The 23226-nt window shown below is 46.0% G+C and overlaps 1 protein-coding gene across 1 annotated transcript in view; it reads left to right on the top strand.

Annotated features, from left to right (window-relative positions):
• The first annotated feature begins 348 nt into the window (after positions 1-348).
• The window catches only part of VGLL3 (vestigial like family member 3), a 76604-nt gene continuing 53726 nt past the window's right edge, over positions 349-23226 (top strand). Inside the window, exon 1 of the mRNA XM_069636451.1 lies at positions 349-670. Within this exon, the coding sequence (XP_069492552.1) occupies positions 557-670 (114 nt within the window). The 5' untranslated portion in view covers positions 349-556. The remainder of the gene's footprint in view (positions 671-23226) is intronic.

The following is a 23226-nucleotide window of genomic DNA, read 5'->3' as shown; positions in this document are numbered from 1 at the left end:
GGTAGTGGGTGGGATTTAAAAGGGATTGAAACGAGTGCTGGCGGGATTGCGAGGGGGCATGGACAAACTAGGGAACGTTGTATAGGCAATACATGCGGAGGGGGCAAAGTAAATGGGTGCAGACCTCCAGGTGGGAGGAGCCCGAGGATACTGAAACTGCAGGGGGTGCGAGTGTTACGGTTATTTTTCTCGACCCAGGGGTGTAATGAAGGCGCACTCTGGTTGGACAGAGCAGCGTCGAGACTGCCCGAAGCAGAATTGTGATTGGTCAGCACGGGCGCTCCCATTGTCAGTATGCAAATATCATTAGCTGCAGGCTTTCTCCTGTGTCTCGCTGCGCCTCCAGCATGTGCAGCGGGAGCTGTCAGGAGTGAGTGCGCTTAAAGTGCCCACTATATAAGAGCCGGAGACGGGGAGCAACAGGAGGAAGAAGGAAGATAGGGTACCCACAAACTCTGAGCTGCTTATTGAAGAGGAGAGCTCGCTCCGCGGTGGAAGGGATCAGGAGGTGGAGCGGGACGCGAGCTTTCTTTCCCCCGGACTTATTGGACCTGCCATGAGTTGTCTGGATGTTATGTATCACCAGGCGTATGGAGTGCACCAGTGCCTGCCAAACCCGGTGTCAGCGTGTTCCACAGCCTACTATCACCAGCAGCACCAGAGCCAGCAGGTGAGGGGAGCGCTGGGGGCACACAATGCGGATGGCAGTATATCGCACCGAAGTCAGAAACGTATAGGAATGAGTTATTTTGCTCTGAATATCAAAAGTGAAAGGGAGGAGGGGACTGCTATACATTTTAAATGACATCACGAGACGTACCGCAGTGTCTTTATTAAGTACTTGTTTTTTCGCTTTGTGCAACGGTGTGTGTGTGTGTGTGTCTTCAGGGGTGTATAGGTGACAAAGCAAGCACGTGGCATATAGTTACTACGAGTCGCCTTCCGTTAACGCATCATGGTTTCCAAGCGCTTTAAGCCCCAAACGGGCAATACGCGTATAGACGTCTGCAATTTCATACACATGAGATGGCCAGAAATGTAGAAAAATACAGGATGCTTCCTAAAGAATGCGCAGAGAACGCCTCTATCGACACCCGTGTGGGTGTTGGGCGACGCGTTAGTTCATTGGCAAAGTCGCGGCTGCTCGCGTAAACACCTGACCCACACAGCGCCTCATATGTTTTGGAGAGGAAACACTCGGAGTTAACTTTGACGTGGCTGCGCGTAGCCGCCGGGAATGCAGTCTGTTGCTTCTGCATTCCTCGGGGTTTTATCATGGCTGGCCTTGGAGCCTGCTCTCACCATACATGGGAAGTAGCACCGAGCAACTTCCATGCTGAGGAGGGAGAGGGGGTGCACGCGTCCTTGTTTGTATACTCTTTTCAGAATAACGGATTGACTGTTGAGGACGAATAAGTACATTTGCAAGACAAATAGCTAAGAGCAGACCGTCTTCGGTTTTGTGTGTCGGCTCACGTCACGATCCGTTGTGATCTTGGGCTAGTCACTGTCAATCTCTCACTGTGGTGTGCGTGCAGAAAGATACCTTCATTAATGAGCACCAATGGCATTGCTGCAGGTTCATTCACGTGGATATTGCCATGGCACATTCGACGCGGTGGCCGGGTTACACCCATGTCGCCCTAACACGAGGACTTGGAATAGCTTCCAAGATAGCTCCGATCGCGCCGATGATGAAATGCGTATGGCATCCTCATTCGATAAGTGACTGGCCGGTGAATATACGTGACTGAAATCCAACAGGTTGGGGGAATGAGCCACACCGAATACGGAGGATTGTCATTTTTTAATGTGGTTTGAACTAATATAGAACATTCGGAAAAGTTGCGCTAAGTTGAAAAGCAGAGCTTGTCGGAAACAATGACTGCGGTGTTTAATACACTGTGTCCACGAATTGGTTTAAAACTAGTCCAGTGCATAGCCATCGCCTACTGTACTTTCGAACCAATGTACTTGTGTTTTTCAACTCGTTAGTTAATCATTTTACGTCGTTATTAGAAATGAGAAATGGGCCATTTTGTCTCGGGCGCCGACATATGACAGGTGCCGGTGCCATGCGTTAAGCAAAGCGGGCGGGATGATGAATGCGCGGTTTCTGTGAGAACGCGCGCGCCTGCGGAGGCGCACCAATGCACCAAGAATGCGCCACAGCCTTGGCGCCCGGCGAGCGGCCCGCGAGGACCGGCGCGCGGCGGTTTCAGTTTCCCCGCGCCGGCCGCGCCGTGCTCGCTCGTATGCGAGGTATGCGTGTGGGCGGGCGCGCTCGGCCCTCTGCAGCCTCTCACACACACTCGCTGCTCTCGCTCCCGAGGAGCAGACGCATTCTTTCGCCCATGCATGCCTTTGGTTACACGGCACTTTCGTGCGCTCATTTCTGCCGTGTCACCCCCTTGCAGGAAGTGGCCCAGGGCGGGTGCCCCTCCGGCTCCCCGGGACTCAGGATGATTTGGGAATGACGACTGAAGTACTTCTGCGTTTTCCATTACACTCTTTCAACTGCGAGATCCCGCCCCTACGGAATGCGACATTTCACTTGAGCCATTAGTAGCTCCACGGAACGTTTTTGTTGTTGTTGCTTCATAACGGCTTTGCGCAATCACATGCAAAGGTAGGGCTGCTGGCCCTGGGAGCTGAGACCCTCACTAATTTGCACATCAATTACGTCACAGTGTCTATGATACTAGAACAGATCACATTAAGATTCCATTAAGAGCAATTGCCAGGATCAAGACAATGAACAAGTGCACTTCGTGATTTTCGCGCCTTGAAACACTTGTGTATAGGCGCGTTACAAACGCCATATCATATCATATCATGTCTAATATATGAATGGCCAATGTGAGTATCATACATGGGGCAGTGTCATAAGTAGGGCTTTTTTGGAACAGGGCACAGTGTGAGCCAAATCACTTGTAGGGATTTTCTAGTTTGGCAAGAAGGCATAGTGAGACACGCTGATTTACCCAGGAGAGGGCACTTTGGTTAAGTGGGATGCCAGGATGTGAGGCCACTCTGCAACTTGGACACTTGAACACATCTTCCCAGCTGTAGTTGGTAGACACAATTATTTTCTTGCTTGTCCTTTTGCAACTTTGGTTTGAAATGATCATCTGACTTTGGAGTGCGGTGGAAAACCATGTGACTAAGGGCCTAATTCACAGAAGCGTTTTATAATGGCAACACCCCATTGGAAAACCCCATTGGCCCTTCATTTTGCTAACTGAAGTTAACAGTTTTTGCAGCGGTTTCAAGATTGTATTTATTTTTATGGGGTACATATTAGGCTGTATTGTCGAAACTAGCAACATGATTTTAACTGAGACACTACAGATGATGTTTATTAACATAAATTAATCTTCATGCATGTTTTTAAAAATAAGATGAGCTAGATAACCAACACAAATCTTGTGCTGTGACCAGAAGTTCCAAAAACAGGCACTGGGGCTGGTGCAGGCTGTGCAAAGTTCCTGTTGCAGGATTGCCTTAGAGTGCAAATAAAGCTGTTCCTATATACTGGGGACATAGTGAGGTAGCGAGAGTAAGCAATTATGGAGGGCTTTGAATCTTAACAAAATCAGTACATGGCGGGGATCAGGGAAACAACCTCTCCAGTCCAGCATCATCTCCTGCTATACCCAAGCACCTGGCAAATCATATGCCACTTGCCCGCTCCTCCTCGTGTTCGTATGGCTTTCAACGGTACTGAATTTAAAAGCGATGACTTGAAAAGTACACCGGCCATAATAACCCACTCAGACAAGTATATACATCCTTAGAGGAATGTTGTAAGCACAAATAATACAAGTGTAGCATCATTTTTCCTCATCTTGAATGGAAGACTAACAATACCAGAAAATAATTCAGCTGAAGGCTAAAAAAACTACACTGTGGGTTTTGTAAACTTACTTTCAAGAATTAAAGGCCCTGATTACAACAAAAGAAGGTTTGTCAATTGGAAAATCCCATTGGAAGACACTTTCCATCAGAAAAAAAGATAGCGGAGTGAGAAGGTAACCTGGTTGCTTTTCATTGTTTGACGAAGGCCTTCTTGTGAGGAAAAGGTGATGTTCTTCTACAGATGCATGAAATGAGAACACATGAAAGGGAGATCGTTTAACACTTTTTTCTGTGCTGTATTTTAATTGTCTTCTTTGAGAAAGCAATGCTTTAAGCAGCGAACTTGTGCTTTGTGTGCCCATTGCGAATACAAATGCCCCTGTTGCTTTTTAATAACTGACACGTTAAGAAGGCCTTGTCGAAAACAATGGTTACTTAAATGAACCCTCACTTATATATAGCTTCCACTTTCTGAGCTCCACCATGACAAAGAGTGTGCTAAAAAGTAAAGTATTTGTGATGCCCCACTGGGAGCTTCTGCTGTCCTGCTTGGGGGTGGGGGCGGGGGAGGTATTTGTCTCCGCGGCATCAGATGGGATTGGGTGGTGAGACAGCATGGCCTCACTGCGACACACAGAAAAACAGCCTTGTGCCTGGAACAGAGCAGCCCATGTGTTATTTAAACTGCATAACTTGGTATACAGAATACATGAGCCAGCTGGTGCCTGAGGGGCCCCATGAGGATGGGGCCCTGAGAGATGGCACAGACTGCCCATTCCCAGGGCCGGCACTGTGCAAAGGCGATACTGTGCTCAACAAACATGACCCTGCAACGTGGCCACTGGCCATTCACCCCAATGAAGGCAGCGCATTGGTAAAACACCGGTTATTCTAAGCTTTTGGTTTTAAAAACTAGAGAAGCAGTGCAGGGCAAGGTAAGAATTGTATTCATCTTGTTTGTATTTTTTAGGGTAGCTTTCAAGACCATGTAGGTCGCTTCCGCACTTCTGGTCACAAAAGTTAGCCAAATTGTTGATCCACGGCCTAGCGCTTAGAAGCTGTAGGAGTCTTGCAAGAGGTGCTGTGCAAATCAATAATCATAAAAATAGTAATAATAATGGAGAAACGAAGGTGTATTTTCTGCTAGATCCCATCCTGTGTTTATTTGCCAAACTATACGGTTTGCATCTGGCTGACAGGCAGACCCCTGCTGCAATGAAGCTACCACAGGTGTCTGCCTGGGAAGTCGAACGCACAGGGGCACCAGCTGTGCCAGCTGGCCCTGAAATGACCAAATCTACCCTATTGTGAGAGGGAGGCCAGAGAAATGACACTTAGCATGGGGCTGCATATGTTCTTGCCCCGGCCCTCCTAACACAGTATGCCTGCCACAGTTTACAGACACAAACACGAGAGCTCCAGATACTGTTTTTTCAACAGATCCTTTCCCCTTTCTTAAAAGTCAACACAAGGTCTCCTTAAGGGTGTTTCTATGCAGATCCCCTATGCACATGTGTGTTTTGGTGTTGCGGCATGCCAACAACATGTATACACAACCCTGCTAAAGGCCTTCCTGGGGCGAGAGCGCTCGGCCTGTTGATCGCTGAATTATTCCATATTACTGGATGAGGAGACCGCCCAACCAGAGAACATCCAGGAACCTCCAACTCTCTGGTGTGAATACTGACTCAACTTCTTTTGCATTTTGATGACATTTATTTTTTTCATGTACACTTGTCTAACTTTAGTTGTGATTATTTAAGACTGTCAACAACCATTTTTTTTCTCACATCGCCTGCCTTATACACACATACGTGTGTGTACCTCAACCACATGCAGGGGTCAAAGTGTACAAACAAAGTAGTGGAACTATGTTTTTTTATTGTTTAGTGGAACTATGTTACCCTCTGCCTGCCTCCTTCACCTCTACCCCTTTCCCTTTTTGCCTCTGACCCCCACTCACCCCGTACCCCCTCTCGTACTCCCTTCTCCCAATACAAACCCCATACCTGGGTCCTAGTCTTCCTCCACTGCACCTCCAACACTGTTTTACAACGGTTCTAGCAAGAGTTAAAGAAACAGTGAAAGGAAATGCATCTCAAATAACCCTGATTACTTTTAGTGATGCCCCTCTGCAGCATGCATCTTTATGCACCCTCGCCATTTGCACCTCTTAGGGAGCATGCCAAGGACTAGAGCAACAAGCCCCAACCCGTTACCTGCACACACATCTGTACCTGCAGCAATTTGACATTACTTGTTCTTACATCCAGAAGACAAATGCTGATCACTGAGGTGCAAGGCTATGTGATGGCTCAGGAAAGGTATTATGTCCCAGGCAGGCTACTGAAATAATCAAACACCAACCAGCAAAGAACAAGATAACTCCTTTCTCACCAGATCCCAGGTGTGAATTCACAGTAGAGGGCAGGGATCAAAGCACAAACATTCCCTGTGTCTGCTGTCCAGTTGTGCTGCTCTGGGTAACAAAAATTACGGCAACGATGGTGGATTTTCCCAAAAATAGAGGATCAGCATACCCTCTAGTTCCCTTCCACTGCAGCCTCTGATCATATGTGGAATATGTTTTTGTTGCCAGGAAGAGGCTAAGCCCCGGTTGACTCATCCCAAGGTTCTCCTCCATCAATATTGACAATAGGGCCCTCATCTTTTTGGGAACAGTGCAAAAACAGATGAATCGGACTGAGTTGTGAGACAGCAGCTGGTACTAATAGGGGTATAGGCAGGTACACAATGCTTCTCCACAATGCAGCTTTCCCTCTGACATTAGCGAAGGAAACAGAGCTGAGAACACACCTCATTTCCTTTCTGGACAGTGATTCACTCTCAGGAAGCAGGTGTGTGAGGCGAGGTGGATTTGAGCGGGGGGGGGGGGGTAAGGAGAGGAGGGGAAACCGGGAGGAGGGATATCGCTGAAGCACCAGTTGGTATATTTTGTTTTAATAAGTTGTGCCTTTTGCGCTTTTGTGGTTCATTAAAGTACTTTTAGCTGACCAATGCTACCATTGAAAGGATGGCTGAGATGGCGGTGTTGTATACGTTTTTCTGGAGCGTCGATTGGTTCCTTTACTGTAAACACTCGTCAATCATTTTGAATGACAGGTCTGTGGGTTAGTGGCTATAGCTGTTCAGGGCTGTCTGTTTGTTCGGCGTATTATCCAGCACAACTGTATCAATGTGTAAATTGTCCTGTTCAGTCTATTAGAGTTTATATGTCGAACTCGGGATTCTTACTATGTTTGCGAGCATGGCATAAGCAGTTAACATGCCAAGGCACAACGCATGACATGCGTGTAGTTGCCATTACGTAACTTATCATGACACTCTTCTGCATTGACACGGATATGCTATTAACTTGACACATCTTATATTTACTCCATGCCATGTTGCCACGCATTTAATTGCATAGGCAATGATTAATCAAAAAAACAAGCAGGCTCATTCCTAATGGGGGACTTGTTGGAAGAGAAGAGGAATGTTCTGTTCATATCATTTGTAAGCAATGCACTTGACCAAAAGTGCTTCCATTTGTATGGAGTGCTGCGGGAGAGTGAGGCCCTCCGGTGCTGCGGATGCGGGAGAGGGGCAGAGGTGCATAGCCATAGCGGTGCTTGTGGTGCACTTGAGAGGTCTGTCCCTCCGACAGTGCATTTTCAAAGCCGTGACTCACAAGCATGTGCAGGCCCAGAATGACTGATCAGGCCTGTACCAATATCTATATGATAGACAGCCTTTCATCCTTCCGAGGTCGATAAATGAGTACCAATTTCGGTTGGGTGTTATTGTATGTAAATATGTGCTCAGTAAAGCGCTTTGGATTAAGGTGCTATGTAAATAACTTATCATTATCAATTAGTGCTCGCTGATACCTGCATATCACACGGTATCTGCACATGTATGGTTAGATATGTGTTTAAATAAAACCACCCACTTGAAAATCTGATTTTTGTTGTTGTTTCCTCTGGCTAAAAATCCAGTTAATAATCGAACACCTGCTTACTTTTATTGAACGCAATTATAAATGTAATTTACGCAAATGATCACTCCCATTCCAGATGCCAGTGGCTGGGAATGTGTGCACACATGTCGAGTTTTGCATGGATTTGGATGTCACGCCTCTGATTGTTCCCTCTGCGCTTCCGTAGTGAATCCGAGATGATCACATTGTCACCCGCATTGGCAATATTTATACCAAGAGTTACCGCGGCCCAAAAGCAGATCTGCGGTCTCAAGAAAATAAGCCGTGCAGGCATTCAATACTCCTTCCTTTCCATTAAACCTTAGCATCCCTGCGTAATTAACGAGACCAATGTAAATGGACTATATCAGGGCAACACGTCTCAACACAGGCACAGATCTCTGACTTCAACAAAGAACAAGCATCCACAGAGGCTTTTTTGCAGCAAGGTCTTATGTAGCCACAACATGACCACATTTTTGATTGTTGCACAGCACATGTTTGCCTGAGAAAGTTTGAGCACTTTAAAGCCCTTTGTGTCCACATCAGTCATCAGTAGGCGCCCGGGTTGTCGTTGATTACCTCCAGTTTCATTGAGACATTTCAAGGAACACACACAGAGGCACAGAACTCTTTCTGTATTCTGAAGCTCATGGACACCGTAACAAAGCCATTTCCACCTTCGATCAAATACCTTGGACATTTCATCTGACAGGCTAGGATCATCAAGCAACCACTGAGAAAGGTTTAAATTCTGTGACAGACCTTCAGCCAATCAGGTTGCGCTAAATGGGGGTAGCAGTTATAGTGCCTGCGTTCCGAGCAGCCTGAGCTCTGACTACCCCTTGCCTTGGCTGCCATTTTCCCCATGCCCTGCTGCAACTACCAGCACCCACATTAGCAGCTCCGATTGAAGTCATGAGTCGTGGGTGCTATAGACTTACAAAAAAAAAAGTAATAAAAGAAAGTTGTTCGCTATAATGGCATCACCACTACCTCTCATCTCTAATCCTATGTCTGGGTTGCTTTTCGAATCAACATTGAAAACACAGTACAGACAACAGGAAAGAAGGAACCTGATCCAGTAGGAAAGGGCTATTTTCCAACTTTCTTAAAAATAGACTTAGTACCTGCATCTTTCAATCGCAGGTGCCGATGTTATTACCCGGGTGGAAAGGCTGACTCTGTCCTTATTGGCACTACTAAATGCCCACTTCCAGCACCATCACTCTCTTCGGGCTCTTAAGATGGTGGTGGTCTGTAATGACACTTCAAATACCCACTTCCAGGATTATTACACTCATTGGGCTCTTAACTTGGGTGGCAGGCCATAATCACACTGCAAATGCCCACTTCCGGCACTATTACACTCTTTGGGCTCTTAACTTGAGTGGCGGCCGTAATCACCTGCAAATTCCCACTTCTGGCACTATTACAGTCTTTGGGCTCTTAACTTGGGTGGTGGGCCGTAATCATAGTGGAAATGCCCACTCCCGGGACCATTACACTCTTTGGGCTCTTAACTTGGGTGGCGGGTCTTAATCACACTGCAAATGCCCACTTCCGGCACTATTACACTCTTTGGGCTCTTAACTTGGGTGGTGGGCTGTAATCACACTGAAAATGCCCACTTCCAGCACTATTACACCCTCTGTGCTCTTAACTTGGGTGGTTGGCCGTAATCATACCGCAAATGCCCACATCCAGCACTATTACAGTCTCGGGGCTCTTAACTTGGGTGGCGGGCTGTAATCACACTGCAAATGCCGACTTCCAGCACTATCACACTCGTTTGGGCTCTTAACTTGGGTTATGGACCGTAAAAGTAAGGGTAAGCTCTGCCGCCGGGTATCATACCCTTACTGGTATATCTTTTTGATTTTCTTGCTGCTGCCAGATAGGCATTTAATCCCTCCTTATTGCGGAACAGTGGCCTGGATTCTTCACACTTGGTTCAGCTTGGAGGACAGTGGTTGCTTCCTATTAGAACTGATGTGCTCCTCTATAGGTTTCCACCTGGGTTTGCAACAAGCCCCAAGGGTGGTACGATGCTGATGCAGTTCTTTCACTGCAGCTTCACGATTTCTCACCCAAGCAACCTCACAATTGTGTTGATATCCTTGATCGCCAGGTCCCAAATCACAGCATGTTATCTGTGGCAGGGGGGGGGCAGTCCACCCTGCTGGTTTCTCAGTTCTTCATTTTTAAAGAGTTCGTCACACCAGAATGACTTAATCTGAGGGGTCCCCAATTACTTGTTCTTTAGTTTGAATGCACACGATTTGGTGGAACTAGTTTCAATGGAAATGTACAATGTTATCAAACGCTGTATTGAATGCACCACACATCTTGAAGTCTACTGCAAATAATAATTTATTGATAAACTAATCTGTGACATCACATGTTAGGGGAAAAGGTCATAGATGACCTCATCTCATATCTGGCCAAACACAACATAACTGATTAATCTGGGTAGGTTTTATCCTCAATATTCTGGTTGGTGATTTAGGACAAAGGGGAGCCGATACCACCACACTCAACCAGTTTCTTGTGGCAGCCAGAGTAAGGGCCAGCCACGCCCTGAGCCTCCTAAGCAATGTTGAGTGGGGGTGTGGGAAGAGAGGCCATGCAGTAGCAAAGATGTAACAGAAGGGACAATATTGGCTGAGAAATGTGGCTGAAAAACATCTTCTTTTGGACAAACATACAAAGATATGCTGCCCGCATGAATCTGCAAAGGTGAGGCAGTTCTTGCCCATCACTGCTTAGAGAGAATTTAACACCCATGGCCTCAGTCTTCTAGCTCATCATGTACTCATGTGGTGTGCATACGATTCCTACAGAGGCATCTTCCCTGTGCCACCGCCATAAGTAAGGTGTTTTTTCAAGACATCAAAGTCTTTCTTTTCTACCAATAGATTTTCTAAAAGTAGTTTCTCCTGTTGGCTCACATTGGACTTAAATGCGAGTTATGAAGTGGGGTTGGTTATTAGAAACCAACGTGTTAACCAGATATTGAAGGTTGGTTTCTAGCCAAGCCTCCCACAACAATTGGAAATCTCTGCTGTCCTTCCGAGAGAGTGTCATTCCACCACTGGTCAGGACATCAGTGGCTCAGGCCTCAAGGATCACTTCTTATCTTCAGAGAAATCCACCTGACCCTGAATATAGATCTAATGCCCTCGTTTTCTTTCATCGGGTTCCACTTTGACTCACCACCAAAGCTGGCGAGCGAATAGTGCACATTGTGCCCACTCCCACGAGGGGTGCGTTTCTGACACTTATCATTGATTCCATACAGGTGTGTCTCTTTTAGATGGCTATCCTCTAAAAATCACTCCAAATTGACTCTCAACCAGAGGCCTCCTTCCTCATAATTCAACTAGAACTATGTTGCATAGCAGGAACTGGCAGCATACAAATAAAGACACACCAATATGAAATGTAGGTTGCTGTTGTGCACCATTGGACTCAAAGTAGACAATACACACGAGCCCTGGGTCTATGTACACAAGGAAAAGTCTTGCCAATTCAGAATGACACAATGGGCCTCATTACGACCCAGGTGCTAATGGGTTAACGGAGCCGTGAAAGGCTGCGGCGCCGTTAACCTATTAGCGCCTAATTACGAGGTCCCTTTGCGGGACCCGACCTTAACGGCTGGTTTTACCAGCTGTTAAAGTAGGGACCCGCAAAGGGACCTTGGTGCTAAGTACGGTGCCGCAATTTGCGGTACCGTAAATAGCGCCTTCCCCATTCCCATTGAGCCCTATGGGGCAAAAATGGGAATGGGGAAGGGCCATGGCGGTATGGGGAATTACCGCCCCGCCAACCTTGGAATGGGGTGGTAATTCCCCATTCCGCCATGGCGGACAGCGGCATGGTCCATGGTGCTAATAGCACCATGGTCCTCCGCCTGGGTCGTAACGAGGCCCAATGTGTGTATCGCGCACATAAACCATGCTTGCTGTGAACATGCACAGTTCCTTAAGGAGACCTACGTCAACTGCAAGCATCCAAAATATCCTAAGCAGGGCCTCTGCACTGCAAGCTCTGAACTGCTCACAAGGCATAGTAGGTTCGCCGCCCCCCACCTCCCTCTGCTCATCAATATTATATTGTAATGCTGAATGTATTTCCCTCTCTCCTCCCCTCTGCCCTGTGGGCGCTTTGAAAAAGTATGTTCTTATTGCATAAGCGCCTAACAAGCAAACAATAAATAAATAAATAGCGGTGAATAGGCAATATTAGTTTCGATAGAATAGAGAGCAGATGTGTTCTAGCTGAAGTCCTTTCTTCTGAGTGTGATTCTGGTTTCCCCAAACAGGCATGTGTGTCCATGAAACACATAACATAGCAAAACAGGACTGCCCTGCTCTCAGTTACAGGCCTGCTTGGTGTGATGGGTTAGTTTTGTTAATGTCACAAAAGTACAGTATTGTGGATGTGCATGTCTAGGTTCCTGTTCCCCCCGTCGCACACTGATTGTGGTGGTGTAGGCTACGGTACTGAATTCAGGCACATGACTGGCCGCGGACATAAGGAGGCAAATTCACAAAATAGCATCATGGACGCATGACACACACATGCGCACACGTTGGTGAATTGCAACACATAGGGCCTGAAGAAAAATTACGGTGCAGGCATTCACTTGTTCTAAAGGCGATATTGCTTTAATTTAATAGTCTCATCCTTGCCTATAACTGCAACTTCCGTGTCTGCCCACACGTTTGAAATCATTCCACCTTAAAGTAGTTCTCTTGTGGCAAAGCGTTTGCCACAAGATAACTACTTTACTTTGGGATTTATAGAGCTTGATTTCAAAAAATGTTTTCAATGGGATTTTCCCATGTTCAGACCATAGTGTTCGCTTCTGTGAAGACACACGCTATTCAAAGGGTTTGTCAATTGAGCCCTGATTTTTAAATGTTTTGAGTTATGTCTCTTGCCAGCCTACTTACAATATTTTCAGCATTGTAAAGTTAAAATATGAGACTACAGACCTTATTCACAGAGCTTTTCCCAATGGGGTTTGGCTATTCTAAAACGCTTCTGTGAATGAGACCCTAAAGGGGATGACATTTCTTTCAATTGCTTCATTTTCTTCGGTTTCACTTCTTTTTCAGGAAGCCAGCAGTGTAGAGAAATACAGGGTCATTGATTAAAAAGGGGGAGGGCTATGAGCGGCTTGTCCCAAATCTGAAGCAAATGCACAGATGTAAGCGTGCCAATGGAAAGGCATAGGTGCCTGGTTCACGAAACATTTTTCAATGGGATTGCACCATTGGGAGACTTTTGTAAATCAGATCCCTATAGAGGAAAGTGCAGCGATGGAAAGACATTGCAACGACTTTACTTTTAAAAGAACACCAAGTTTAATTAGAGTAAAATGTGCAAGGTATCATATTGATTTAAAGCCATGGATGCACATTGAGGTTTTAAGATTATGAATTGCTGCTAGTTGTAAGGTTAATGGCAGTTTTGAGTGGTTATATTTGCATGTTTTCTGTAGTCCAAGGCTGCAGTCTGTCTAATGTCCTCGCAGAGCAAGGCCTAGTGCTGGTAACTGGCTTCCCTGGCAGGGCAAGGCCTGGTGCTGGTAACTGGCTTCCCTGGCAGGGCAAGGCCCGGTGCTGGTAACTGGCTTCCCTGGCAGGGAAAGGCCCGGTGCTGGTAACTGGCTGCCCTGGCAGGGCAAGGCCCGGTGCTGGGAATTGGCTGCCCTGGCAGGGCAAGGTCTGGTGCAGGGAATGGCCTGGTGCTGGTAATTGGCTGCCCTGGCAGGGTAAGACCTGGTTCTGGCAATTGGCTGCACTGGAAGGACTCAGACTGTCGCCTCGGAAGCTGTTTTGGGGATACGCATGCAATTGTCCTGTGTGGCGTGCACGTCTGTTTTGGGTCAGTATAGTGAGATCTCTTTTTGTATGTTGTTTAGTGCGGAACAGAGACTTTCAGGAATTTGTATTTTGGCACGCCGATTTCACAGATGAGCTTAAGCAAAGCTAGGCTGCCATCACAGCAGCACATGACAACACATTCACTCTGTGTATCATGTCCGTCCAGTTATTATTCTTAACAACAGAAAAGCAGCCTTAATAATCTCCAGAAGCCGAACAAAAAAAGACTCAAATTCATGTACATATGATGAAGTCTGTGGCTATTCTAAGAACATTTTACAATTTCTGATCCCTTCATTTTTCTGCAATGGTTCTGTGCTCAAGATAATGTTCTTATTTATTTATTTGTGTTTAGTTCATAGGAACTTCCCACACATTGTTTCACAGTTACATTTACAATCAATCAGCCGGATAAGATAAACACATCATAAATCTAAAATCCATATCAAAACTTAATACATTTGCAAGATAGATTTAGATACATTTAAAACATCCTCTCAATTAAAATCAGCCCAAGTGGCCCTTTTAAAACACATTTAATTTTTAAATAAAATTACAAGCATTTTAGCCCGATTCGATAAAGTGCTAATTGTAACGACAGGAACTCACTATTGAGACAATGGGCCTTTTTACGTGTTCGGCGGCAACCCTGCCGGTGCTACCGGTGGGTCGCCGCTGGACTGTAAGTGACTCCAATCAAGCAATCCCACTAAGTCAGTACCTTGTCTGGGATGCCCAAGGGAAGCCCTTATTTATATATTTTTATGGCAAGTTATAATCTGGATGATGAACCCTTGTATAACACCCCTCTCTTAGAATCCCCCTGACCCCACTGAGCCAAGAAGTAGATCTGTTTTGCAAATTTAAAAGGTTTATTTGAAAAATTAAACAATATATATATATCACGCTTCTAGAAATAAATTGATAATGGATAGCACACTTGTGAATATGATGTTGATCAACAATGGGTAATCTGACACTAACACACTTCTTTACAATCAATGAGGAGTTGGTATAGGATGGATAAGGCAGCGAAAATACTTTTATGGTTTCAAGGGAAAAGCAATGAGGAATCAAATGCAGTACGGAAAATAACTTGATATGGCTTCAACAAAAGACAATGCAATCACTTTTCCTTGACAATTCACTCCCCCCCTTTATGCAATATAAGGAGATGGAAAGAAGAGCACACAGTTCTCAGTAATGCAATCAAATACAATATGAAATTCAGTTACCCCCCAGTAAGCTTAGAGGAAAACAGGTAGAAGTTTGAAACACAGGCCCAACATGCTTTGAATGTGATGACAATGAAGTGAGAAATGTGCTAAGAATGTTTTTAATTCCCTATAGGGGGTTCAGGGTGGGTGATATCTAGTTTATATTAGTTCAGGCTCACTTTAGCAATGCTCTATGAGTAACTAGCAGGTTAAAACGAATTTTAGCAAAGGAAAGCAAGGAGCTGCTGATTTTTACACGTGGCTGAAATTGTGCAAATGTCAAATCGCAGCAAATTTAATCGCGTGCGTCGAGCGTAATTACGGAGGCCCTATAAGGAGTAGCAAGTCGGTTCTGGGTTCTTTGGAAAGCCTAGCACAAATGGTTCCGGAGATACGGACGATTTTGTGAAAGTAGTTTTTCGGATTTGAAATTTTAAAGCTCAGAATGACAGATGACAGTTTTCAGTTTTAAAGATGACAGAATGACACAATTCTAGGAGGCAGTTCTAATAGGCTAAAATAGTTTGGATCAGATTATTTTAAACTAAGAAATTGGTTTTGCACAGTGAGTACTCACACTATATTTTTGAAAAAAGCCGTCAAGGTCTGGTCAGGTTGGACGGGACTTCCGGCGGGTGGTTCTGAACAGCGGTCTGGTCTCTGGTTCTGCTCTCAGCACTGCACAGATCTGGTCTCTCTGGATCTCTGGTCTCTCTGGATCTCTGGTCTCTGGAGGTTGATGGATTTGAAGTCTGGAGCTTCCCGGCAAAGCGTCCCACAAGAAAGTGGAAAGTGAATGTCCCTACCTGTCCTGCACTGTCTGATTTTATGCGTTTATTAAGTGGGTGTGTGCGTGGCATAACTGAGCCTGCCCCTCTCTACTTGTCATTGGCCCAATTCTCCCCTCTCCCATGATTGGGGGAAGGAAATGGATTGTCATCATGATGAGGTCTGTTTATGGGTCAGAGGATCCTCCCCTGGTCAATTTGCCCACAAATCTATATTTACACAAATGTGCGCAAGGAGTATGGACATTAATTGATGAAGTGTCAGATTTTTAGACATTTGGAGTAACAACCTTTTTTCCGCTACTATCCCCAGGAACATACCACAGGGTCCTAACACTTCTTAAAATGTGCACCGAAAAATCCCAAGAATAATGATATTATTTATATAATTTTGACAGGTCCGTACTATGAATTATCCATCTTTTTAAAATTATGCCCTGGTCAAAAAGGGGTGTGGCTTCCCACATCACATGGTGGAATAACTGGTTATCCACTTCCCCCAAGCTCAGCTTGCTAGCAGAGGCACTGCCCCTCCCAGTTTCTCCCCAGAGGAAGCCATTTTACGACCCCCCCCAATATAACATTTGCCTGAGTCCAGGACAGGGCTTTGTTCAACTTCCTGCAGTCCCCAGTCCCCAGGTTCCCCTCCCTTAATTCAATCAGAGAGGTGTGATCTCCTTTTGGTGGGGCAGCAGGATTCAGCAAGGCCTGGAAAGAGTTGTTGAGCCAGTTCAACTCCTGTCGGGGGTAGTTGTCAGGCAGAATCCAGCTAAATGTCACTTTAGTTCCCAGTTTTCTACATTCAAATCCAACTTGCATGCAGCTATTTTTTATATATACATTAAATAATTACTTCCTTCAAGTCATTTCAGAATATAGTTTTACATTGTATCCACCTCTTAGCAAGTCTTTCCTTGGCCTGGTTTGGGTTCATCTGTTCAGTTTTACACAAAAGTCTGGTGGTTTTAAAACGCTGGCTTTCTGATAGTGGTGAGCGCCGGTATTGCATCCATTTTTGACATTAAGAAAATGACTTCCCCACAGTTCTTGGTTGCTTTTGGCAATCAGCATTGCCATTCCCAATGGTTTCAAGCTACTGTGTGTGTAGCCCAATGGTGGTTTTAGGCAGTGCCCTCCTGTGCACACACCATAGGCAAAAATGGGTGACGGCCCATTCTTCATGTTTTCCCTGTGCACTCTCTGGGGAGTTCTGGCCATCATGATGTTTTCAATGCCAGTAACGCACAGTTTTAGGGTAGGGCTTGGATGCATGGGTAAAAACATCCCACAGGACCCATAAAAAATGACCGGCGCCTGTCTTCCTGGTGCCACCAGGATATTCCACGTCCGGCAGCCGGGAAATCCGGCGCTGGTAATCTCATTAGACCCCATTTCCATAGAATCCAGGAGGACTTTATGGGAATGGGGACACGGGTGCACCGGCACTATTACAAACGGTGCCGGTGCTCCCGTGAAAACTCTGCGGGCGGGTGCCGTCCCGTCCGACAGGTCTGTCCTGCTGGGCGGGAGGGCAACTGAACGCAGGGTTGTAGTGTGCCAGTCCAGAAACAACAGTGCTGGTAAACTTACTGGCACCATTGTTTTCCGGACCGGCACACTTAGAATGAAGCCCAATATGTCCAAAAAGGTGGTGGACTTAATGGAATTAACATCGTTTACATGCTCTCCCAGATTGCTCATATATAGCAGCCCCAATGTCACACATTCGGTGAGCACATGTTTTGCCGTCTCCATTTTATGCTTCACCCTACACATTCAACAAAATCTAGCCTCTTTCGGCAAGTTTACTTGAGGGCCACAGATTGACAATAAAGGCAGCTGATTAAAACGTTAACATCAAGATAAACCTATGCATTGCAGCATTAGGGCATTGAATTATATAGTTCTGAGGTCTCATGTATTTGTGCAGTAGCTTAGTTACACATTTTTAGCCTTTTAGCTCCCCCAGATGACTGTCATTTTTATTCCAGTCCTAGTAATCCCGTTTTCTTTTAAAGGATTTCTTAACTAGATTATAGTTGTCATTTGCATCAGAGAGAGGGATGCAGTCTATTTCTCTGTAGTGCTCCGTAACCAGTGTTTCAAAATGGTGGTTTCTATATGACGGATCGGAGGTTTACTCCTAACCTAGACAGTAGCAGACATGCAGACAATAATTTAGATTTCAAATACAAAGCTCCATGTCTTTTCAATGCTTGCCCACTCAAGGACACCAGGCCCAATTCAAGCTGCAAATATTCCATTGGCGTAGAAGGAGGGAGATTGAAAATAGTGCGCCAAAAAAACCTTCTAACCTGTTTAGCCAAACAAGATCCATCATAATCAGCGCTTCCAGGCAGGCTGGACTGAACCATTGCTTGTTGAGGGTCAAAATGCCCTCTATAGTGTAGACCGCTGTTTGAATTGCAAACTTCCGAAATAGGAATATGAGCTGTTGAGCATTACTACTTTTAGCAGCTACTATGGATATGTAATCAGCTTGCGCACTCATTGTAAGATCCAAGTATGGATAGGAGTTGACATACTCAATATTTTCAGTTCTGATGGTCATCATTCACCTGTTGATTTTTTTTTTCTTGCAACAAGCATTTCCTTCGTTTTATCAAAATGCATTGATAATTCATTTTCCTCTGCATATGTCTGTGCCTCTAACAACCTCTGCTTCATACCTGTATAGGTGGGGTCAAAGAGGACAAGATCATCCATATATAGTACATTGGAGAGCCTGTCTTCTCCCAGTTTCGGCAATTAGCAACTTCACCAAATCTCCTCAGTGAATCAGCTAGGTATATATCAAAGAGCAGAGAGGCCAGTATGCAACCTTGATTGCCCCTCTTGCTAATTGGTATTAAAGCCGACTGTCTGGCCCTCTCTATTAAGTCAGATCCGTGCCCTAGTGTCACAGTGCAATATTGCCAATAGGCTTTCGGGGTACCCCAATTTTTCCCAGTTTTTCCCGAAGAAAGGCCTGATTGTTTCAATCAAACACAGCCCTGAAAGCAACAGAATTTACATACAGGGCAGTCTTAAATTATGAACTGTCGAGGAGCCAGAGCCAAAGCCTGTCTGATACGGGTCCAGAATGCCGTTATCCTCTACCCATTTACTCAAAATCTTCATGACAAAAAAGCAAACCATGTCACAGTTATATCACCCATGGATAACAGTCTGTAATTAGTCAGGATGTTTGTATACCCTTTTTAAAAATCAATCTTTCTAACATGCTTAATACCGGAGATAAGTCTCCAAGCGCGGGACCAGCATGCAAACCTGTGTTGCTCTGCGTTGCCTTGCTTCCAAGACCAACACTTTGCCTCTGGGCTATCCTCTCTTCCCAGCCCTATTTAAAATATAATATGATATGATATGATATGATTTCTCATTTATAACGCGCCTGTGCCAAAGTATTTCTAGGAGCGACAAGACAAAGGAGGGAAGACAGAGGGCAGACAAGGCAAACCATCTTACTAGGCTTTGTGTCATTCAGATGGTGCAAATGCGACAATGCAAGGGGCAGGAGAAAGGGAGAGAGGGGAAGTGCCAGGGAGAGGGAAGGGGAAGTGCAACCAGGGCAGCATTGCTCTGAGTAAGTGCAGCCAGGGTGACGCAGCTCTGGGTAAGTGCAGGAGGCAGGGGTCTATAGGGTAATGCTTACAGCCCCTAAGTGCACGGCGGGCCGCAGACAGTGCAGGGGAGACTGATCATAGAGGAGCCTGGTACCTAGTGAGCCTATAAGGGTAGCCAAGCAATTAGTTGGTGCAGCAAACAGGTAGGTCAGCAGGGGAGAAAGAGAGAGAAAGCAGGGGAGAAATGGAAGGTCTTCAGCTGCTAGCGAAACCTTAGGTTGTCTGGCTTAGGTTTGAGAGGTCAGGGAGGCCATTCCAGAGGGAGGCACCTGCAGAGGAGAGATACCTACCCACCACTCTCTGCCTGGAGAAGCGTGTGACCCTCAAAGAGTTTGAGGTAGCTGAGCTAAGCCTCAAAGGAAGGAATTTTGGAAGGTAGAGTCAGATGTAGTGCGGGCCCTGGCCCCAGGAAGCCTTGTGGACAAAGTAGAGGGTCTTGAACTTGATCCTTGCAGCCATCGAGAGCCAGTGAAGAGATTTCAGGGCTGGAGAGATACTGTCCTTAGGCTTGAGGCCAAGGACGCGTCTCACAGTCCAGTTCTTTATTAGTTGCAGAGGGCAGAGAGTGGAGGAAGGCAGATTGAGAAAGAGGCTGTTGCAGTAGTCCAGCCTAGAAAGAACCACAGCTCTGGAGACAATGAGCTTCCGAGTGAAAGTGAGAAAAGGAAGAATACCTCTGAGGAGATGCAGCTAGTAGTGGGCCTTCTTGGCAAGGTTTGTGATGGGAAGAGAGAATGAGAGAGTGGAGTCAAAGATGACACCAAGGTTTTTTGCCTCACAGGAAGGCACAGGAAGAGGGCCAAAGGAGGGCGGCCAGAGTGAGAGAGGGAAATCAGGAGCAGGGGTCCCAATCAGAATGATTTCAGTCTTGCTGGCATTAAGGCAGACATCATTAGAGAAACACCATGCCTTAATTGTGGAAAGACAGTCAGGCATGAGCGAGGAGGAGAACTAGGCTGAGGGGAGCCTGAAAGAGAGCTGAGTGTCATCCGCACAAAACTGAAAGTTAGAAGAGAAGGTAGAGATCAGGTGGGCCAAAGGGGCCAAGTAGACATTGAATAGCCAGGGCCAGAGGATAGAGCCCTGGAGAACAACACATGTGGAGAGAGTGGTGGTGGAGAGAAAGGACCTGAGTTGGACCTGGGAGGGTTTGTCTAGGAGGACAACCACTCCAGGGCCTGATCCGTGATGCCCAGTTTCTCACAGTGTCTATTTATCAGGATGGTGTGATTGACCGTGTCAAAAGCAGAGGAACGGTCAAGGAGGATGAGGACAGAAGGAAGGCTGGAATCGAGATTAGTGAGCAGATCATCACTGGTGTTCAGGAGATCAGTGTCTGTACCTCTGGCTGCTCTGAAGCCAGACTGATGGCCATGGAGACAACCAACAGATTCACTGTGGAGAGTAAGCTGGGAGATGGCCAGCTTTTCCAGGAGTTTGTCAAGGAAAGGAGTAATAGAGATGGGGCGATAGTTTGCCGGACAGGTGGGATTGGCAGAACACTTTTTTAGGAGGGGAAGCGCAAAGGAGTGCTTGGGGAGACAGGGGTAAGATACAGTGGCGAAAGAGTGATTGCAGAAATCAGCCAAAGCAGGAGCAAGGGTTTTAATGTGGCCCTTGATGGTTCTGGAAGAGCAGGGGAGCACCTGTTCGGATGACACTTTCATAGATCAGACTTGTCTAGACTTGTCTAGAAACATTGTCAGGTGTTGTTGGAGAGAAAGAGGAGAAAGGAGGAGGAGAGGGAGCAGCAGTTTAGTGGTGAAATGAGAAGCCAGAGTCGTGCAGAGGGCCTGAGAGGGAACAGGAGAGGCAGAGACTGCAGAAGGATTAGCCAGCTCCTTTCAGATTTTAAAGAGTTTGGTGGCATGTTTTTACAGGCCATAGAGAGATGGTCTTGGATGTGAACTCTCTTCTTGGACAGGAAAGAGAATCTGTGCTGCCTTTGGAGAAGGCAGAAGGCCAGTTTGGCAGAGCATGTACCCGAAGCCCTCCACTTCCTCTCAGCCACTGTGCAATTGAATTGTAGGGTGGCGAGGTCGGATTCATGCCAAGAGTTGTACTTGGAGGTGGCTTCAGACAGATTCTCATGGCAGGGGCAAGGACGTCCAGAGTGTTGGAGATAGAAAGAGGCAGGTTCGAGAGGGCTGTGTCAGAGTGTGAGTCAGCTGCAGGAGTAGTAGGAGCAGAGAAAGTAGAGGCAAAGGCATCCACTGACACACGCTTCATGGGATGAATGACCAAGAAGGTAGGTGGCAGTGCTGGGGTGGGCTTAGCCTGAGGGAAAGATAGTTTCAGGTGAGAGGAGCGCAGAAAGTGGTCAGTCCTAAAGAGAGGAGTGGTGAGAGAGTTAGAGATGGGGATGTCTGAGGAGATGAGAACATCCAAGGTGTACCCAGTAGAGTGTGTTGGACCAGAGGGTAGAATGGAAAAGAGAGTCGCAGAGGTTGCAGAAGAGCCCAGAGGAGGGATTAGAAGCATCCAGGTGGTTTTTGAGGTCTTTGAGGAGGAGAAGTTGAGAGGTAGAGACAAAGAGAGAAGAGGAGAGGTCAGCCCACTCTGAGAGGAATAGGGCAACCTGGCCAGGTGGCCTGTAGATGGTGGCCACAGTCAGAGAGAGGCCAGGAGAGATAGGAGAGGAGAGATATAAGACAGTGCCCATTTATTTTCCTAGAGCAGTATCATATTTCTAACAAGCATTGTCAAAGCTAAATGTTGTGGCTTTTGTATATGTATGGGATAGGTATTTGACAGGCACTGCCACAGTGGTACTGTAAAAGCTGGAAAATTGATTTTTGTCAGGGTACATGTTTTCAGTACCTGGCAAATGCCTGCCTGATGCATATAAACAAACACAATTGTTGGCTTTGCCTATTCTTCCTTTTTGCTGGATTTCATTGAGGAACAGTTGGAAGTACACATATATTGCTTACAAACCACTTGGCTGGAGGCACAGTGGTTGAGACATATTTATCATGCCAGGTCTTCTATAGTTGCTACAAAGATAATAACTCTCAGAAGCATACTTAGAAATATGACTGGCAGGCCCTATATAGCAAACTGTTTGCTATTATGGTGTGATAGAGCTAGCTCAAATACATCCCATTAGGATTTGTTTTGGATGGGGAGGGTTAGGTAGCGTTTGGGAATGTCCATAGAGATTAGCATGGCTTTGAGAGGTTTGTGGGTGGGTAAATAACCAAACAATGTTCAGAGGCAGTCTATCCCTCCTTACATCTCACCCGTCCTATCTTTACTTCAATGCCGTTCTTTCATCTTAGCCACATATTACCTAAACTTACAACCATTCGCAAAGCCAACAGCTTTGTATTGCGTGTAGGCGTGGGATCCACATTTTCAAGGCAATGCCATAATGGAAGTAGCTGGCCATAAAATGTCAACAGCTGGCAAATTGTGCTAGTAGCTGGACATAGGCTTTCAAAGGAATTCGGTGCCAGGAACAGATGCAAGAACATACCTGCTGCTTATAAATCAAGAGGCTGAAGGGACACTTGTTTAAGAGATTTATTACATCATGAGTTGGTTTATAGCTGCAATTAAGGCCTTACATTTCAAAGAGCTTGCCAGAATGCACAGAGACTCAAAGTGATCCCATGGGATATGTTTGGGTTGGAGACTGGCCGCCAGTGGGAGGATAAAAAAAATGAACACCCCCCACAGGCTGTGTCCTTCCTCACATCTCATGCCTATATTCACTTCTCATAACAGTAGTGTTGCCTAATAAGCAGCTTTTTAGCGCCAAAAACAAACAATTGCCACATTTTCCATATTTTCATAAAGAATGGGAAATGGAAGACGCTCTGGCTAGTCAAGCGTGTG

This window comes from Ambystoma mexicanum, chromosome 7p, assembly GCF_040938575.1.
Source record: "Ambystoma mexicanum isolate Mex_15411 chromosome 7p, UKY_AmexF1_1, whole genome shotgun sequence".
Lineage (NCBI taxonomy): Eukaryota > Metazoa > Chordata > Amphibia > Caudata > Ambystomatidae > Ambystoma > Ambystoma mexicanum.
This window is presented reverse-complemented; position numbering and strand designations above follow the sequence as displayed.